General features: G+C 40.0%; 1 protein-coding gene across 3 annotated transcripts; it reads right to left on the reverse strand.

Moving 5' to 3' along the window:
• Positions 1-353: 353 nt before the first annotated feature.
• tbc1d22b (TBC1 domain family, member 22B) lies at positions 354-17,150 on the reverse strand. 3 transcript variants are annotated; one of them, XM_051426049.1, is made up of 14 exons: positions 16,866-17,150; positions 12,647-12,703; positions 12,112-12,301; positions 11,859-12,027; positions 10,423-10,590; positions 10,220-10,290; positions 9,782-9,910; positions 9,565-9,630; positions 5,738-5,852; positions 5,232-5,338; positions 5,072-5,147; positions 4,782-4,909; positions 4,527-4,622; positions 354-3,283 (listed from the first exon to the last, which is right to left on the reverse strand). In XM_051426049.1, exons 1-14 carry the CDS (start codon positions 16,919-16,921, stop codon positions 3,155-3,157), a joined length of 1,557 nt encoding a protein of 518 aa, XP_051282009.1. In that variant the 5' UTR covers positions 16,922-17,150; the 3' UTR covers positions 354-3,154. The 3 variants fall into 3 exon arrangements, with proteins under 3 accessions (XP_051282009.1, XP_051282008.1, XP_051282011.1); XM_051426048.1 differs by having other exon boundaries at positions 11,859-12,030; XM_051426051.1 differs by lacking the exon at positions 12,647-12,703 and having other exon boundaries at positions 11,859-12,030; positions 16,866-17,149.
• Between the last annotated feature and the right edge of the window lie 636 nt (positions 17,151-17,786).

Below are 17,786 nucleotides of genomic sequence, written 5' to 3' on the forward strand. Positions count from 1 at the left end.
GCAGACGTGATATTGTTTTCCCCAGGAAGGCTAAGTAATAATATAATATATAATAATATAATTTATATACAGTATAATTTATCACTTTACATTTCACATAAGATAAATAGTATATTGTTTGTATGTTGTAATAATGTGAACATATCTTATTGTAATAATAAATCTTTCACGTTATAATGTGATATAGATCTGTTTTTCTTTTTTCAGCAATATGCTTCCGTACTTTACTGAGTTGCTAATTTAATGCTATGAAAATGACTGAAGTGAGTTATTTGTTTGAGCAGACCAAAATAAACCTTTAATATCTGTGATTATATATCCCCCCCACATACACATATACACAAATGCCAAAATAAAGAATAACAATAGTTTAATATAAACAAAAAGTGAATATACAGCAGTTACTGTAATAATTTAAGTATTCTTAATTTTATGCTGAAGCCAGCACTGACTACTGAAGCACTCTAAAACAGATTATATTGGCCCAATAAATTTGGCATATTATTGTTGAAACAGCATGAACACTTTTGAAAAAAATCAACAAGTTTTCACTTTGTCAGCCTTTAGTTACTAACATCACATTTTGAGGACATACGACCTTCAGATAAAAACAGCATGGAGTGAACAAAAGCATTTCAGTAGTGACACAATCAGTTGGCGCACCTGAATGAAGAAGACCTACTTTAAGGCTAGAGGCATACTGTTACACTCACAAACACATTCAAAATGTTTCAGATGGGTTTAAAGGAGATTATATGCTGCTTAACTGAAATTAATAAACCTTTAAAAGGTATATAACAGTGTTAGATGTTTCCAAAAATTATAATGATCTATTTCACAGACTCAATTTACGTACCATAATATTTAAGATTTACTCCAATGAATATAATGCCATAGAGGACCTTCATGACATTATATTTATATATAATTCCTGGATGATGATAATATTAAGACTTATTCTAACCATGAGAGATGGTTAACCAGGGTAATAGCCAAGAATCTAGGTTGCATTAAATCCGGATTTTAAACTCTGCAACAGTGTTTGGTTCAATTCATCTAATAGGGAAACCAAAGTACCAAAGGCTCATGATTGTCATATCTTTCAAACATACACTGTGTTATAATTAGCACTGGTAATGAAGGTAGATGAGTAGTAACACACATATTCACACCCCACCCAAAAAACAAAAAACAATGCTGTTACAAATGTTTCTTGGATCAGGTCACAGACTGGAAAAAGTCTCAGACAGAATAATAAACCTAACCTGAACCTTAGACAAATACAAAACACAAGCAATAATGATAACAAAGCATTTATCCATATACATTTTAAAAGACAGGAGTACATTACAAATGCAAAGGCATTGTCATACATTGTGAGCTGCACTGTGTCCACAGGACTGTCTCAAGTAGGATGGTGTGACTAAACGTCCTTCAGTACCGGCAAGCACAGAAAATTTCATTTTAAAAATATCTTCAAGCCCATCAACAATTATTAAAATTATTCTAAACTGAGGAATCAAACAATTCAACTATTTTTTTATGCATATGCAGTTTTTACAGTGACCACAGGTATCTAATTAGATACTTCATAGATTATAACATAATTTATAAGATACTACTCTCATAGTTATGCATAATAAACAGATGTTTGCTAAAATCAACACTCAGTCCAAAACAGACCAGTTCTTACTGATCTCATTTTGTGCCAGTTATAGTGAAGTTATCCCTTTACCGATCCCCCGGAGGGAAGTTCGCTCTCTGCATTTCATCCATTCTAGGAGCAGTGGGCAGCCACTGTACGCTGTCAGTTCTACGCCAGTGTCTTAGTCAAGGTTACTGACAGGGGAACCAAACAAAACATGTTTTTGATGGAGTGGGAAACCAGAGCACCCAGAGGAGACCCACGCAGGGCTGTCCCAACCAGGATTCAAACCCAGGTGCATCTTGCTGTGAGGAGACAGCGCTTAATCACCGTGCTGCCATCAGAGTGTTAAAGCTGCAATAGTAACTTTTATAAAAATACGTTTTTGTCATATGTGCTGAAACTTTCACTATATCCTGACAGTAGTACATGAGACAGATAATCTGTGAAGAAATCTGGTTCCTCTGGCTCCTCCTAGTCCTCTGATTAGTGGTTTTCGTTCAGGCCCAGTGGATTCTTATAAATGCCATTAGGAGCACTAGGAGGAGTCAGAGGAACCTGATTTTTTCACAGTTTATCCGTCTCATGTACTACAGTCAGGATATAGTGAAAGTTTCAGCAAATATGACAAAAAGTTATTTTTATAAAAGTTACCTACTGCCGCTTTAATATGCACCACAATCTAATTAAAATAAAACAGGGGAATTTCAAAGCTACATTAACCAGAAGGTCTCCAACTTCACATTTTACCTCTGTTGATATATATGAGCTATACCCAAGAGTCTCATCGCAATGGCTACACAAAATCAGCTCCTCTACATTTAACCTAAACAGCCTGAAATAAAACACAGAATCTTGTACTATCTGCTACTCTTGGGTCAGTGCCAATTAAACTGGCTGATTCAAGTCCAAACTAAGGACTTTTATAAGTTGATTGTACAGTGCAGATTTGGTAACCCACAGCTTGACAGTGTCGGACTAAATACATTTTAAAAGAGAAAATGACAAAGTATTGCCTGATATTTTCCCCTTGTAAAACAACTACTAAAACAAATCTGGAAAAAAAACTGTAGATATCATCTTTGACTAAAAGGATGATTTCACAAACATTCATCATTCCTTTATAATACAGCAAGTTCTTCTGAGTTTACATTTCACTGCACCAATCAATGGTGCATGACCAAAAACAATAAAAGTAAACCAAGATGGCATAGCTATGTTTTTTTTTTATACTGTAACAGTCCTTTGATACAGTGCAGTACGTTGACTGCAAATAGTCTCATATTCACTGCGCTTTACAGGTACACCATAAACCCAAATCCAATGTGATATTCACTGGACTTCACTTTCACAGGATTACGATTTGTGGCTCTGAGATAACATCCTGCAGGTGTCCTGGAGCTGTGCTTGAATAAGTCTTCTCCAGGTTACCTCACTTGCAGTCTGGAGCATATTGAGATGCTGTGGGTCCATCCAGTCATAGTCGGGTAAAGGCACTCAGCCTGGGGTCTATCTCTTGTAGTGGCTGGGTGCGTCTGCAAACATGTACTTTAGTCTGTAAGCTTCAGCCAGGAGGAGACCCACTTCCTCGTTACCCCAGTGGATTGTAGGTAAGTTCTGAAGTAGCATAAGAAGGCCCTGAAGAGCAAAAGAGATTTACTTAATTGACAATGATACTATTTTGGAAGGTGGTGGTTAATAACAGAGTACATATTGCATTTCACAAATATATACAGTATGTGGTTTAGTATGTAAAACCTATCTCTGACACAATGGAATCAAAAAATAAAAAATAAAGAAATTTAAAGATTATATTTATGTAATTTAAAACATAAAAATATATCAATAAAAAACTATTTGTTATGTAAAGATGTAATGGAGTCATGGTGTCTCACTCCCTCCGTCTGTGTTGCTATCGCAGCCTCTCTGTGGTTTGTTCACATAGCCAGTCTACTTTGTATATAGTTGAGTAGATCGACTGAATCTGCAGTTTTTATCATCTATGTCGGTAAATTAAGGATTTATTTCAATCAAAAGAGAGTTGGTGATTGTTGGAACAGTGGAAAGACTAACTGAGATTGTTTTGGTGAGTTTTATTTTGTTTCTGTTCACTCTGAATGAAGTTACGATGTTACGACAATATGCAAGGTAAAATTAGTGTTTTTGTCTATGGAGTCTGGATGTGAATGATAACGATATTACCAGGTGAAATGGAAATCAGAGTTATTTGCTTCCGCACATTTATGTATTTCCTGTAAAAACAGGCAGTTAGGGAGGGACTTGTCGTGGTACCCAATAGTGCTGTGCCAGATCGGTCGGATGGGACCAGCTCCACGACGGGCACAGTTATCCCAGGAGGAGATCCCAGATCAAGCACTAGACAGAAGACCGTGTTCTGACCTGACAGAAGGCAGTATGAAAGGAGGCGGACTCTGTGTTTACATCAATAATACTTCGAGCTCAAACGCTGTCAGTGGATGGACACGGTTTCATTTTATGTGAAGATGAAATCATATTATCATCAATTTAATTATCCGTTTCAATGTGTGTAGCATGAAGGAACTGCAAACCTTCATTTTGTTATACGACCTTGTGTTGTAAATTTATATACACATTTTCTTGATTCCTTGAAAGTTATTGCAATTCAACCTGAGACAGACAGGGGCAGGAATAGGTCTGCCAAATTTCATGGCAATCTTGTCCTATAGTTGTTGAAAGTGGTGGACGACTGACAATGTCACCTCTGGAGCCTAATAAACATTTCATGACAATTTGTAAGAACATTAATTCAGAAGAATTCAAATTTATCATCTGTTGGTACGGCAGTTAATTGTTAGTGATTACGTATGTGTGGTGTGGATGACCACGAAGACACTGGTACCTGAAAGTCAACCATGGAGAGGATTTCTTTGCGCCACTCAATGAGGAAAGCAGCACAGACGTAGAGGTGGAAGTGGGAGAAACCCTCTGCTTCAGCCTGTGGAAAACAGGACAAAAGTTACAAGCAAACCCAGTCAACTTAACAAATACTGCCTAGTGAATCACAATTGCAGCAGTGTAAATTCTATAGTAGTTTTTCAGACTGTAGGTAGTGCTGCTGCTGCTGCTGATGGTGGTGGTGTACACTCTGCTCTACCTGATAGGTGTCCCAGAGACGGATAGTGCAACGAAGTGGCAGCTCCCTCATTAGCAGATTGTTCATCCACCGGAAAGCAAACTGCAGGTACTCCACCTCATATTTCTTGAAATGATTGTGAATGTCCTCTGGAGACACACATTTGCAGATGTTAAAACTGTGTGCAGCCTTCTATCACTTTCTACATGTATGAGCTCCTAGTAAAGCCCAAAGTAAAGAGGAATGAGCAGTAAAGGCAATCTAAAACCTAATGTGACACATTGATGACACATGAAAGGACTGACACTGACCATCTATCCTGCTGACCAGCTCCTCTAAAGCTTTCACTTTGTTTTGGATTCCAGGCTGAGCAAAGGTGTAGTTGTCCTGAAAGGATACCATTTTCAGTAAACCAGCACATGTACTGTTTGAAATTAAAGTTTATTGAGATGTATGTGTGTGTGAGCAGACCTGTATTCCATCCAGCAGCTTGCTCATACACCAGAAGCTGTCAGCTTCGATGTTTCTCTGGGTATCCAAAGGCAGCGCTGCCACATCAAAGTTCTCAACATCCTCCGCTGGAAAGACAAAACACATTTAATGGAACCGAAAAGGCCTGACTCATGCAGATGAAGATCCCTAGATTTGAATGAATGCTGCTTTCTACCAAAGTTGGCGGAATAAATGTTTATGGATTTGGATGTGGTAACAACTTGGGGTGCCCCATAAAAATTGATGATTGGAGTCATCAGTTGAGAAGAAGTCGACTGGCATTGTATCAATCAAATCACTGCTGGATCATTGGATACAGAGCCATGTAGAAGTCTTGTCTCAAAATGACCTAACCACAACACTAGTCGATGCTGACTGAAAATCCTGATTTGGGGACAGCCCCAGTAACAACACTGTAAAATAGAGGCACAGATTCAAAGGCTGGTCTAGTGTGAATATGACAGGGCTCTATGCAGGTAACTTACTGACAAACTCAGACAGGAAGACGACAAAGAAGGGTGTGACCAGATCGTTGATTCCCTGGACGTAACCACTGGCTGGGTGACGGATGGCCCAGATAAAGAGAATACGCTCAAACACCTGAGGAATGAAAGACAACATCAAAATGTGTTGGGTGTAAATGTCTAAACTCAGGCAAGAAAAAGGTCTGTAAATCTTGCCAACATTTGCTAAATTACATCCTTAAAAAGTACCTGTTGGCGTCACAAAAATACTCAGAAAAACGCTCTGGAGTCTGCAGAATCTGATGCGTAAGGTTATTGGAGTCAAAACACCAATGTCAAGTGCCAGACATGCAAACACCTTCTTATATACTGAATTAGAACTCTTCTCTTGCTGATCCTCCACCTATTTTTATTCAAATTAAAACCTTAAAAAATGGATTTGGAAACAATGATATGATCTCTTAAACAGTGGTTATGTTTTGTTTATGCCCAAATACACACCAGATCTAATGCCGTTTATTTCTTTACATAGCTGATCTTGTCTTGGCCTGTCTTTGGCTGCACCTTCCATGATCTCACTCCGATAAGCTGTCATTTTGGACTTTATCATTACCATGACCCTATCTCATCTTATTTTTTGGGATCTTACACACAGAGAGCTGGGTATTTCCTGTACAAAACACAGACACACATGATATTTTCACAATCTGACTTTTTGGACTGTTCTGGACATGATTATTTTCCAACCCTCTGAATTCTGTAAACATACAGTTTTAACAGCAAAATGTGAATGGATTTACTTATCCTTCTAACTTTCATGTTAGTTCAGTTGTATTTTTACATCTGTATTTGTATTTATAAGAAGATTACGACGCTAACACCAGAAAAGCTTCAACTTTCAATTCTGCTATTTTCCATATCTGGTAGGTTGTTACACAACAGAGTTTCAATGGGTAAAACTCTTGCTGCAAAGAGCCAAATTCAGGACACTTTTCAAAGAGCAGGTCTAGACCAAACTTCTTATAACATTATTTACAGAGACCCAACAGTACCACCATGAGCAAGACCTTGCTCTATTTGAAAAGTGTCCTGAGATAACTTCTGTTATGAATTGATGCTATACAAATAAAATTGAATTGAATTGAATTGAGCATGTGATGTAGTGTTTTGCTTTTTAATTTGGCTCTTTGCAGCAAGAGTTTTTAGGAAAAACTGCCTGTTAAAAGGCAGAAACCTCGGACAGATCCTTCGGCTCTAGGTGGGTGGTCGTCTGTCTCGACCAGTTGGGGTTAGAGAGAGAGAGAGAGAGAGAGAGAGAGAGAGAGAGAGAGAGAGAGAGAGAGAGAGAGGAAGGACAGAAACCGAGACCAAGGTGCACCACACTGCCTAGTTTGACAGTTTGGTCTGAGTTTGGTGCGTTGAGCTGGACAGACTCACTGAGAATGAGCTGTCAATCACAAGGTAGCCACGCCCTAAAGCATACCCTGCTTTATGGTCTATTTTACTCTAAATGGGACCATCATTTACTAAATGAACATCATGCTGTGGGGAAGGAGACTGAAACTAGAGATTGAGACCAGAAACTCATACTATTCACTGAGCTAATAAATCAAGTGGTTTGGTGCCAGTGGAGCTCCCCCTGCTGGCCATTACATAACATGCAGGTTAAGGACAACTGGCTTCACCTCACAGACCCGGAAGCTCTGACCATTATACATAGTGTCAATGGTATAGACCCACATCCTTCAAACTCCATGCCATGTTGCAAGTTTGTTACACAGGCTCTATGTTATACATTTAAAAACTAAGTTCAATTCAAGGTGATTTTCTAAGACTTAGAAAGCTCTCATCAGAGTCACAAAAGGCATTACACACTGGCTTCCACAGGCGGAGTAATACTCCTCATGGAAAGGAAACTGACTTTGATGTGTAAAATCAGTGGAGTGCTCCTTTAAACTTACAAGTAATGTAAATATCTAAAGATGGTTTGTTGAGATGCAGAAACAGTAACTTATACAGTCACACATCATTTTCTATTGGAGGGAAGTAGGATGCAATGTAGTGTAAAGTCAGACTCCAGACTATATTATCTATATTTATGGTGAAATAACATATATTCAATAAATAAAACATCTTCCTAATTGCTACTTGCGCATTCTTGAGGAAGAGACCATTGAGAACTCTGGTTACTGTTTGATGGCACTAGGTTTTTCTTTTGTGTGCAATGTAAGATCTTGTACAGCATATTGAGTTAAGAGTTCTTCTGAAAAAAGAAAAAATGAAAATGTGAGCAAAAGCAACTGTAAAGTACTGTAATAACTCAGACACTGTGCATTATTATTATTGTTATTATTATTTGAGTCTATGCTTAGGGTTAGCCATAGTGCGCAATATGGTGAAAAGGAATGTCTCATCATTAATATAAAGTAATGAAACTGATCTTCAATGCAATAACTTGTGTTCTTCGGTTATGGGTTACATCAGACAAAACTCTTCACGAGTAAAACACCACTTCCAAATGAATTCAGAATTTTGTAAAATCAGAATACCTTTACAATTAATCCTCTGAAAGTTGATACAAAGTTAAACAATTATTGCCCTGCTGTGATTACACCCCATCACAGGTTTCTGGTTATTCTGTACACAAATCTATAGTGTTTTGAAAGCCATAAAATCACCACATTTGAGGAACAAGCCACAATAAGTGAAGTTCCTTTTTACAGATAAGTTCCTCTGTAGTTTAGTAATCTGATGCAGGTTCTTCCTCAGTGGCTAGCAAATGCTCTGTCACTGTTCCAGCACAGTATCATTGACAGGGTCATGACTTATCTAAGGTATCTAACATCCAAGTCTATTAAAGTTGGTTGGATCAAACCAGGAGTGCCTTCAATCTCATCTCTGTTTGACATGAATAAAGGGATAATTCAGTTTTTTTAAGTGGGGTTGTATGAGTTACTTACTCATAGTCATTAAAAATGGTATTACAGTAGACTGCGGTAAACAAGACCCCAGTTTGGTGAAGCAGAAAGGAGTTACAAAATGCGGTTTGGCCACATAAAAAAAAAAATAAAAAATCAGCATCAGTTTACACCTGTACTTGTCAATGAGGACACCCTTGAAATGAGGGGTTGAAGGGGTTATTCCTAATAAAGAATTTCCAACACCACCTCTATTTAGAATATTTTCACTGCTTAACCTTTTCTGTCAGACAGTCCTTTCCAACAAATAACTTTCCTCCTTTGACAAAAACAGTCATTTTACTTCACAATTCCTTGAGCAAGATACTGAACCCCAAGTTGCTCCCAATGTGTGCATTGGTGTGTGAATGTGAATGAATAAGTAGGTTCCTGTTTGGCTTTGCCATCACTGAGTGAATCTGTGTGAAAGGGTGAATGTGGCACGTAGTGTAAAAGCGCTTTGAGTGGTCGGAAGACTAGAAAGGTGCTATACAAGTGCATTCCATTTACCATACAGTTAATTTCCAAGACATTTTGTTATTTTAATCAATTTCCAGGTGTTTCCAAGACCAGATTTTTCAGGACGCGTGGGAACCCTGCCAGCCAGTTTCAGAAGAACCCGAGTTAGGCTAGATAACTGACTAACCCACTGATTTTGCTTCACTTTAATTTTGACTGATGCATTAAAACAAACTGAACACAAAAATACACCAAAGTATCCCTTACTTTGGTGTATTTTTGTGTTGTCCCAACTTGGTTTACAGACAACACTAAGAGTGAACGACTCTCCAATGGTAAAACAAAAAATCACCCATGTGCACTTTGGATGAACTACTAATAGATATTTGAACTGTTTGTAATCGCACTGTTCTTCGGTAGCTTAGATCTTACCTCTTGTACTACGGGCTGCTGGAACAAAGGAATCAGAGGGTTGGTTCTTGGAATGTCGATGTGGATCTAACAGGAAGAGAGATTATTGAGATGTTACCCAAGCAAATAACACATGCATGCATGGTTCTGATAATATTTAATAAATATCATATTGTGCTGATGTTTTGACTGATGAGTAGTAGCAGTCTAAAGGTTTATCTCCATGAGTTCTCTTTACCTGTCTGTATGTGTCTTTATAGTGCTCGTCTGTTCTGGAATGGTAATACTGTTCTATGAAGCCAAAGTATTCTTCTCGCTTTCTTTTTAGCACCAGCTCTCTGCGCTCCTTGTTGGCCGGCAGGTAGCCCTGTCAGAGACCGACGAGAGAAAGTGCCAGTGAGGAGAAGCTTTGTTCTGATTATGTGAACGGTTTCAGAGGAACAGAACAGAACAGAACAGAACAGAACAGGCCGGCCATTTGAGATAAGAGAAAAGAGAGGAGATAAGGCTCCCTGCAAGGATAAGGCTTTAGACATGATGTAAGCATTTTCTAAAAAGGAATGTATTGGCTACATAGAAACTTAAAACCGTATCCAGGACTTTCAAAGAGGCTTTGAGAATGTGCAACAAGGAGCAGAGCATGTGATATTTAAAAACTGAAGGTCATGAGACTTACAGAGAGAAGTCTCCACGTGATTGGCCGGACTTCTCTTGGTATGCCCGACCAGCTGTGCTTCCGGAGCTCCTCTGTGACAGCACAGAACAAGATACAAACACACATGTCAAAACCGGCTGTAACCCAGAGTGTAGCGTCAGCTTGGAACCATTAGCTGCTCCATATCTGCCTTGTGAAGGTGTGTGGCTGTGTTGCTCTCATACCCAGGTCGGTGTTGGGACTAGCCAGCAGCTGTTTAAATTTGTCTAGACGGTTCTTTTCCCGCACGGTCATGGGTGGTGCCCCCGATGCGTTCTGGTCTGAGATGCGAGCAACAAGTGGGATGATGGGACGAACTGGGAGAGTGTGCTGCTTCTGCAGCGTGGAGCGAACTGCACAGGGCAACACAAGAGAATTGGGGAAAATCTAAAAGATTTAGTGGCATCTAAAAGTCAGGTTGCAGATTGGAACTAACTGAATACCACTCGCATTCCAAGTGTGTAGATGTTAAGGCTGCAGCAGACACTGCCCCCCATGTTTTTAACCTTTTCTCGTAGGACTGTGTGTATGTAAGTAGGATGTGTGGTCCCCAGTGCTCGATTGGCTTCAGCAGTGTGGCCTATCCTCACCTCTCCTACTCCTACCTCTTGAGCCGAAGAACTCTCCAATCCAGAGACAGCAATTTAGGGAACTGAAACTATAAAAGCCTGGGCAGCCTGAGAGTCAGGGCCGCTCGGCAACATGCTTCTTGTTGTTTAAGGTCAGGCTGATAGCTATTAATCTGGTATTAATCTGGTATTAACTTGTGAAACTAGTGCTGAGGCACTTGTTTTCTACCTGGAGACAAGTATTGATTTTAGAGACACTTTTAGGTTTAGGGGTGCCTGTTTGTAGTGTTTTTTGTCTTATTAAGCTGAGTTGGTTAGTGAGGTTTTCTTTTCATTTTTCATTTCTTAAGAAGTAAGTTATAAGCTCTTCCTCTTTTGGTTATATTAATTCCTTTGATTCAAACAGCATCCACTAGCCCTTTTCCTTAGTAGCTTTGCCTCATCTATTTTTGTCTCTAAGAACTATTCTGATCCATGTATAATAAATATATATATTTTTTATGTTACTTCCCTTCCCATTGCAAAAAATTCAAAAGGCCCTCTCTAGCGCCAGTGTTTGGTTTGTCCATTCTGGGCTACAGTAAAAACATGAAGGTTAATGATGGACTCCATAGAAGAAGACCTGCTCCCTCTGTAGATAAAAACAGCTCATTCTAAGGTACCAAAAACACAATGATTTTTATATTGAGATGTGATTGTTTGTGATTATACCCTAATCAAAACATACCTATGAATATTATATTCCATTTCTGACAATAGATCTTCCTAAATGTTACACACTGGACCTTTAAATGTGATTAATGTGCTAATAAACTCACTTGTAGTAATTTGTCTGGTCACTGAAAACACATTAGTGCCCATGGGGATAAGAGCATTTGGAGAAACATTTTTAGGACTGCAAAATGTCCTGCCAGGCTCATGCTAGTGGCCTGATATAATCCCACTAGCTCCCCCCCCGACAATGTCTGTAATTAGCTTCATTGTGAATCACTTGATAAGCTGCTCAATAGCTCTTAAACCCGAGAAACTGCTGACACATATTACCCACATACCTGAGGACGCGTTGAGGTGGGCGTCACTACTGGACTTGACAACCTTGCCGTTGACGTGCTCGCAGTCCGTGTCCTCCTCCTGCGCATCCTGGAGGTTTTGAGCTTCTGTCCTGGGAGCTGGCAGCCTGTGTGACACCCCAGTTTCTGTGACACCTGCCTGGTTCTGCTGCTGCTGAGTGGAAAGACACCTGAATATCTCCTTTCATTTCACACCAACTCAATGCCCATAATAGTTCCATGGTAAAAATGATACCTGGTTCTGCATGGATGTGGAGTGCAGGCCTGATGGCAAGGATGAAATTGGAGCGTGGGTCCCGAGAAAATCCTCGTCCTCCTCATCGTCAATGTCCCATGCATCGTTGGTGCTGCGCGCAAACTCATGGAAGCTAGAGGCCTTTTTAGACTTGAGATTGTTGAACTTGGGCTTTATGTCTTTGGGATACCTGCAGAGGGACAGATCCAGAAATCAAACAGACAGAAAAAGAAAGAATTGAACGGTCTCACTCATGGAAGCACTGGTAGCTAATATACACAGAATGGAACAAAAGGAACAAAACTACAAATCCAACAATAAAAGGCAATAAAACACTGAAAGTCTCTAAAACAGATTCAACAATGGAAATGCAAACACTGGGTCACACTGAAACAATACTGCTGCATGCAATCCACACTTGTTCAAGTACTCGAAGCATGGAACAATGTGCTGCAAAAAAATGGGAGTGACGCAAAGAAAACGCATCCATGTGGGTGACACGACGCCATGCAGTCCAGCTGGGTTTAGCACTTACGTGCGTCGCAATCGTGGGTCGAGAGGTGGATGCTGTGCTCCATAAACTGGCTGTACACTGTAGAAGATGACATGTGAAATGCAATCACCTCTGTGCAGAAAAAAGCATGCAGCTTCCCCGTCTTTGACCAGCAAGTCCTGTCCTTGTTGCCCTTGTAACACATATTTTCCTTTTGTCTCAGTAAATAGCTCACTCCCCTTAAAATCTATTTCAAATTTACTGACATGACATGTTGGATTCACCATATGGCTGCCATATATACTGTGCTCACTCAGTATTATTATAAGCCAAGAAGGTGGGTAATGTGCACATCCAACCCAAGTTCGGTATAGGTGCATGACAAAAACAGCATACAAAGGAAAAAGAGACGTTTACTGCAAACTCAAAAATAAATAAATAAATAACTCCCCAAAAAACCTTATACTGATGCACGACCCTTTGTCAAAGTCCATGTGAACAAGAAGCAAGCTATATACAGACAAAACACTCTATAAACTGTATGTCAGTGGTTCCCAACTCGGGACTCCCACTAAGGGTTACCAAAGCTTCATGGGGGGGTCGTGAGGCCTTCTTGATTTTAAGGCGTGTACAAAAACGTATATATATATATATATATATATATATATATATATATATGTCAGCATTTGGTTCACTTCTGTGAAGAAAAGTAAATGTGAAGTACATTATTTAATGGAACGGTGGTAACCAACCTTTTCCTTAAGGGACCCGTTTGCTATCATTTAGTATACTGACAATATATTTCATATTATGAACTATTCATAAAAATGATATTTTGTTGTGTCAAATCTCTCATTTAAATTACAAAATGTGTATAGATCTAAACATTTTTTCTTTTAGAGTTTTTCAGCTCAGTTGCTCCCTGCTATTAAATAACCCCTTCCTTCCCTGTCTTGCTTAGACTGGGCTTTTTTTAGTGTGTATTGAACAGAACTAGAGGACAGCTTGCACAGCCCCCGTTGTTGTCACCACCCTGTGGTGGACATTATGTTCTGCGGATGTGAGAATCTTAATGTTCTTAAAGCGTCTCTCCAAAGCAGACACAGTCAAGGGTGGTACTGTAGGATGGGACCTGGGCCAGACCCACAACTGCCAACAAAGTTCCTTTGCCTTCACAGAAAGCCAGAAGCAGCAGCCTCCTTAACCCCATTCAAAATGTAAGACTTTTTCACAAAAGAATTACTGGATAATGCTGCAACGGTTAGTTGATTATAGAAAATGAATTGCCAACTATTTTAATCTTTTTAGTCATTTTTCAAAACAAACATTCGACTTTTGATGTGAAAATAATTGGCAGAGTCATCGATATTGAAAACAATGGTTAGTTTCAGCCCCTTTTCTGGATTAATAATGCATGATGCATAACCTCAAGAATTCAATACAAGATCGCCCTCATCACCCACCTTTGTATCTACAGCAACGCCCCGCAATACCTCAAAGACCTCCTTACCCCTCACTCATCCACCTGTAACCTCCGGTCCCAAAGCACAAACCTCCTCCATCAGCCCCGCTCAAGACTCCGCACCATGGGAGACCGAGCCTTCTGCTCCGCTGCCCCTCACATCTGGAACTCCCTCCCTGAACATCTGCGAAAACCCCAGTCTGTGGACACTTTTAAAAAAGGGCTTAAAACTTTTTTGTTCAGGCAGGCGTTCTTAAGTTGTCCTTAGATTTTTCTAATTTCACTATGCACTTCAACTCCTCTTTTAGCTGCATTTTATCACTTGTATTATTATTGGTTGCTGATTTTAATGTGTTATTGCCCTCAGTGTTTTTTGTTATTTAGTTTTTTTCTTGGTTTCTGTAGCACTTCTTTTATGAAAAGTGCTTTACAAATAAAATGTATTATTATTATTATTATTATGCTCAACCCCCAAACTTCAGTTATAATTGTGGTTACACAGTGTGGGAATGGAGCCAAGCATGCACATTTGTGTGTGTTAACAGCACAAATCAGATATTAAAGTCTTGTGATCAAATAATCTGACAATAAAGCTCACTTTTCAGACAGTTTGTCAGTAGAGGGCAGCTTTTGGTCAGAGTTAGTGGGAGACGTGATGTTGCCTAAAGTGCTCTGGGTTAAGTTTATAGATTGGGAACAAAGGAATTTTCTAATCACTACTCATTTCCCACCACAGTGACAGCCTAAGACTAAATTTAATATAACTGTTTATCCAAAAAAAAGTTAGAAAGTTCAATCACGATAAGGCTTCATTGAAAGCAGTTGAGAGGCCTTTGTGTGAATATCACAAAGCAACAAAAAAAACCCTACTAGTATGTGGATTCTGTCAAGCGGTGGCTTCTCACGCCTGGGGCTAAAAGACGTCAGGCTAATTCGTGCCATTTGCATGAACAAACTGACAGTAAGCCTGTTGGCTGAGAACGGGGCCTGCTGATTATCTGGCAGTGCCAGAGTCTCTTGTTTACCCGCCTCACACTTGTTTTATCAGGAGCGGCTCAAGGACAGGCAGCAAGACTAGCTGCTCGCTTTCCTGTTCAAACATATGTTTGTGTTTGGGTTTCCAGACTTCCACCCACCGCCGTTTGTGTGTGTGTGTGACAAAGAGAGCAACGCCTGCTCCTTAGAGATCCTCTCCTCGGGCTGCTCAGAGTCGTAAAGACACGCAGGTCAATAAAGATATAAACATAGACACATGGACACAGGTCATGTCTTATCAATAAAGTCTGATGAATTTTCATTTTCCATAAGTGTGCAGGGTGAGGAGATTAAAAGAAAAGAGAGTATGGGAATGCCTACAGGTCCTCAGTGCCCATTATATCCCATTGCTATAGTGCCTATTGAGCAAGCTCTACAGGCTGGGACTAGTCTAGCCCCAGTTTGTGTCTCTCTTATTACCATTACATTTAAGTCACAGTGGCAAGCATCCGTTTTTCTGAAAGATAATTACTGTGCAATGTTTGAAAGACCCAGAGGTGCACAGCAATAAATACTTGTTACAAAGCTGTGACTCCATGTAATCCAAACAAGGATGGCAGCTGGAAATTACACATTTCAACATATGCTTAATGTATAGAGGCTGTCCGATTTAGAGAGGGGGGCAGCCAATGGCCGATAGCAAATACAGGCATGCAGGATGCATCAGTTATAGTACACGGCTTCAAACTAACTTTTTCACCACTTTCCCAAAATTCCCAAAGAGGAGTGCTAAGATCATTCCACAGCAGCCACACTGACAGCCTGCCTGCAGATATGTCTCCTTCTTGTTTATCTGCCTCATGAGCGCAGGCATGGGCCTGTGCCGATTATCTCAAAAGGCTAGATAATCCAATTAATAGGGAGACCAATTAATTGGCCTATCACTAATTTATACAATGTGAACCAAAATAAGATGTAAAATACATGAGTTACATTTGTCTGTATTGATGTTACTTTGTATTATTTTACATTGTCATTTTGAAAATCAGCACATGAGAAAAGGGTTTAAAAAAATGTTTTGTTTTAAGAAGTCCTGTTAAATGACCTTGTGGATTTATTTCTCAGATCATTTTATATTTACTGACACTGTGACTCAAATGTACTTAAATGTACTCAAAACTGGGGCTAATACTTTGTAATAACCTATTATTCCCCTATAACCTGTTGTGGGTGAGCTGCTGGTCATCAATAAAACTGCCACAAACAGAGGATGCATTTCATTCAACTTGTACCCTTATGACTCAGAGTCTTACTGCAGTGGCCCTCATCAAGACAGTGCAGTCTTCCTCCCAGTAGTCAGCCTGTGTTGAGTGTCAACAGCCAAGCATATGGCGGACGATGCGCGGACTGTGACAGCTGACACCTCAACTCTGAGCGTTAAACCACAGAGGAGAAAGAGATGGAGGTCTGTGTCTCTCAGTTGGAGGCCATCATGAAGACACACACTCAAACAAGACGGTGGAAAGGGCTGAAAAGTCCCAAAGTGGCTGAATTGAAAGCCACAACTAAAATATGGTCAACTAATGACTAATCCTGAAGTGCTTACAAATATTTTATTCGTTAAAGTCAGCTAAACAGCTCAGGTTTAAGCTAACATGCCAATATACTTCATTATGAGTGGATTCAAGCTACAACCGGCTATTACTAATGTTTCTGCACTGACTGTGGAGGACATTTTCAACAACAATCAGTCTGAGACTACTAAAGAAATGTTACGTTAGTCTTTGTTCGTTTACAAACAGAGAGTTAGCTTCAATAACCCACCTTCCGGGAACCTTTGCGTTTCTCCTCCAAAAATTGATCCTGTTGTCGGTGGCCATACTCGGATAACACAACCCCCTTTAGTCCGACACCGAAACCGGCTCCTCTCGCGAACAAAGCATGGGGAAACCGTTTCCGCGTTTCACTGGCTTCGGCTTCTTCTGCTCTGCCTCCTCGTGAGTTTAGGCGACCGGGAGATAGTAATATTTAGCTTTCAAATGCGATGATGTATGATGCAGGGCACTGGAAGCCGCCATCTTGGAGCGCACCGACCGAAGTGTGTGATTGGCGGGCGGGTCGAACAGGTGCAGTGAAAATGGCCAATAGGAGTTCCGGTCAGGGATGCTCTCTGATAAACACACACAAGAACATGAGGATACGTTTGAAAGTTCAGGCTGGTAGGAGAACGATTATTGTTCTTCTGAAGTGACATACAGTTAATTGGAAATACCGTTGCTGGCACTCTAGTCATGTTGTAATATGTTACGTTTTATACAACAAAAGGACGTGGGTTCAAACTCCTGTGTTAGCAACCGTCGACTCTCCGTCCTGACCTGGTTATATTTCTATGACTGGCAGAAGTACAAACGATTATATCATCCATTCTGTATTTCAGAGCGGAGACGACTAGTCGACTTAGTAGTTAAGCAAAAGTGGCAGACATTTTGACGTGAAATAGTAAGGTAAACATAGGTGTTAGCAACCATGTGAACTCATTAAAGCTGCAGTAGGTATTTGCTGAAACGTTCATTTTGAGACAGATAATTTGTAAAAAAATAAATAAAAAAACTGGTTCCTCTGCCTCTTCCTAGTCCAAATGGAACCTGCTAGTAATGGGAATTCCGGTTCTTTTTAGTGAGCCAGATCATTTGTCTCAGCTCACCAAGAAGATCCGGCTCTTTCGGCTCCCAAAAGGCTCTTCAT

This window comes from Dicentrarchus labrax, unplaced genomic scaffold, assembly GCF_905237075.1.
Source record: "Dicentrarchus labrax unplaced genomic scaffold, dlabrax2021, whole genome shotgun sequence".
Lineage (NCBI taxonomy): Eukaryota > Metazoa > Chordata > Actinopteri > Moronidae > Dicentrarchus > Dicentrarchus labrax.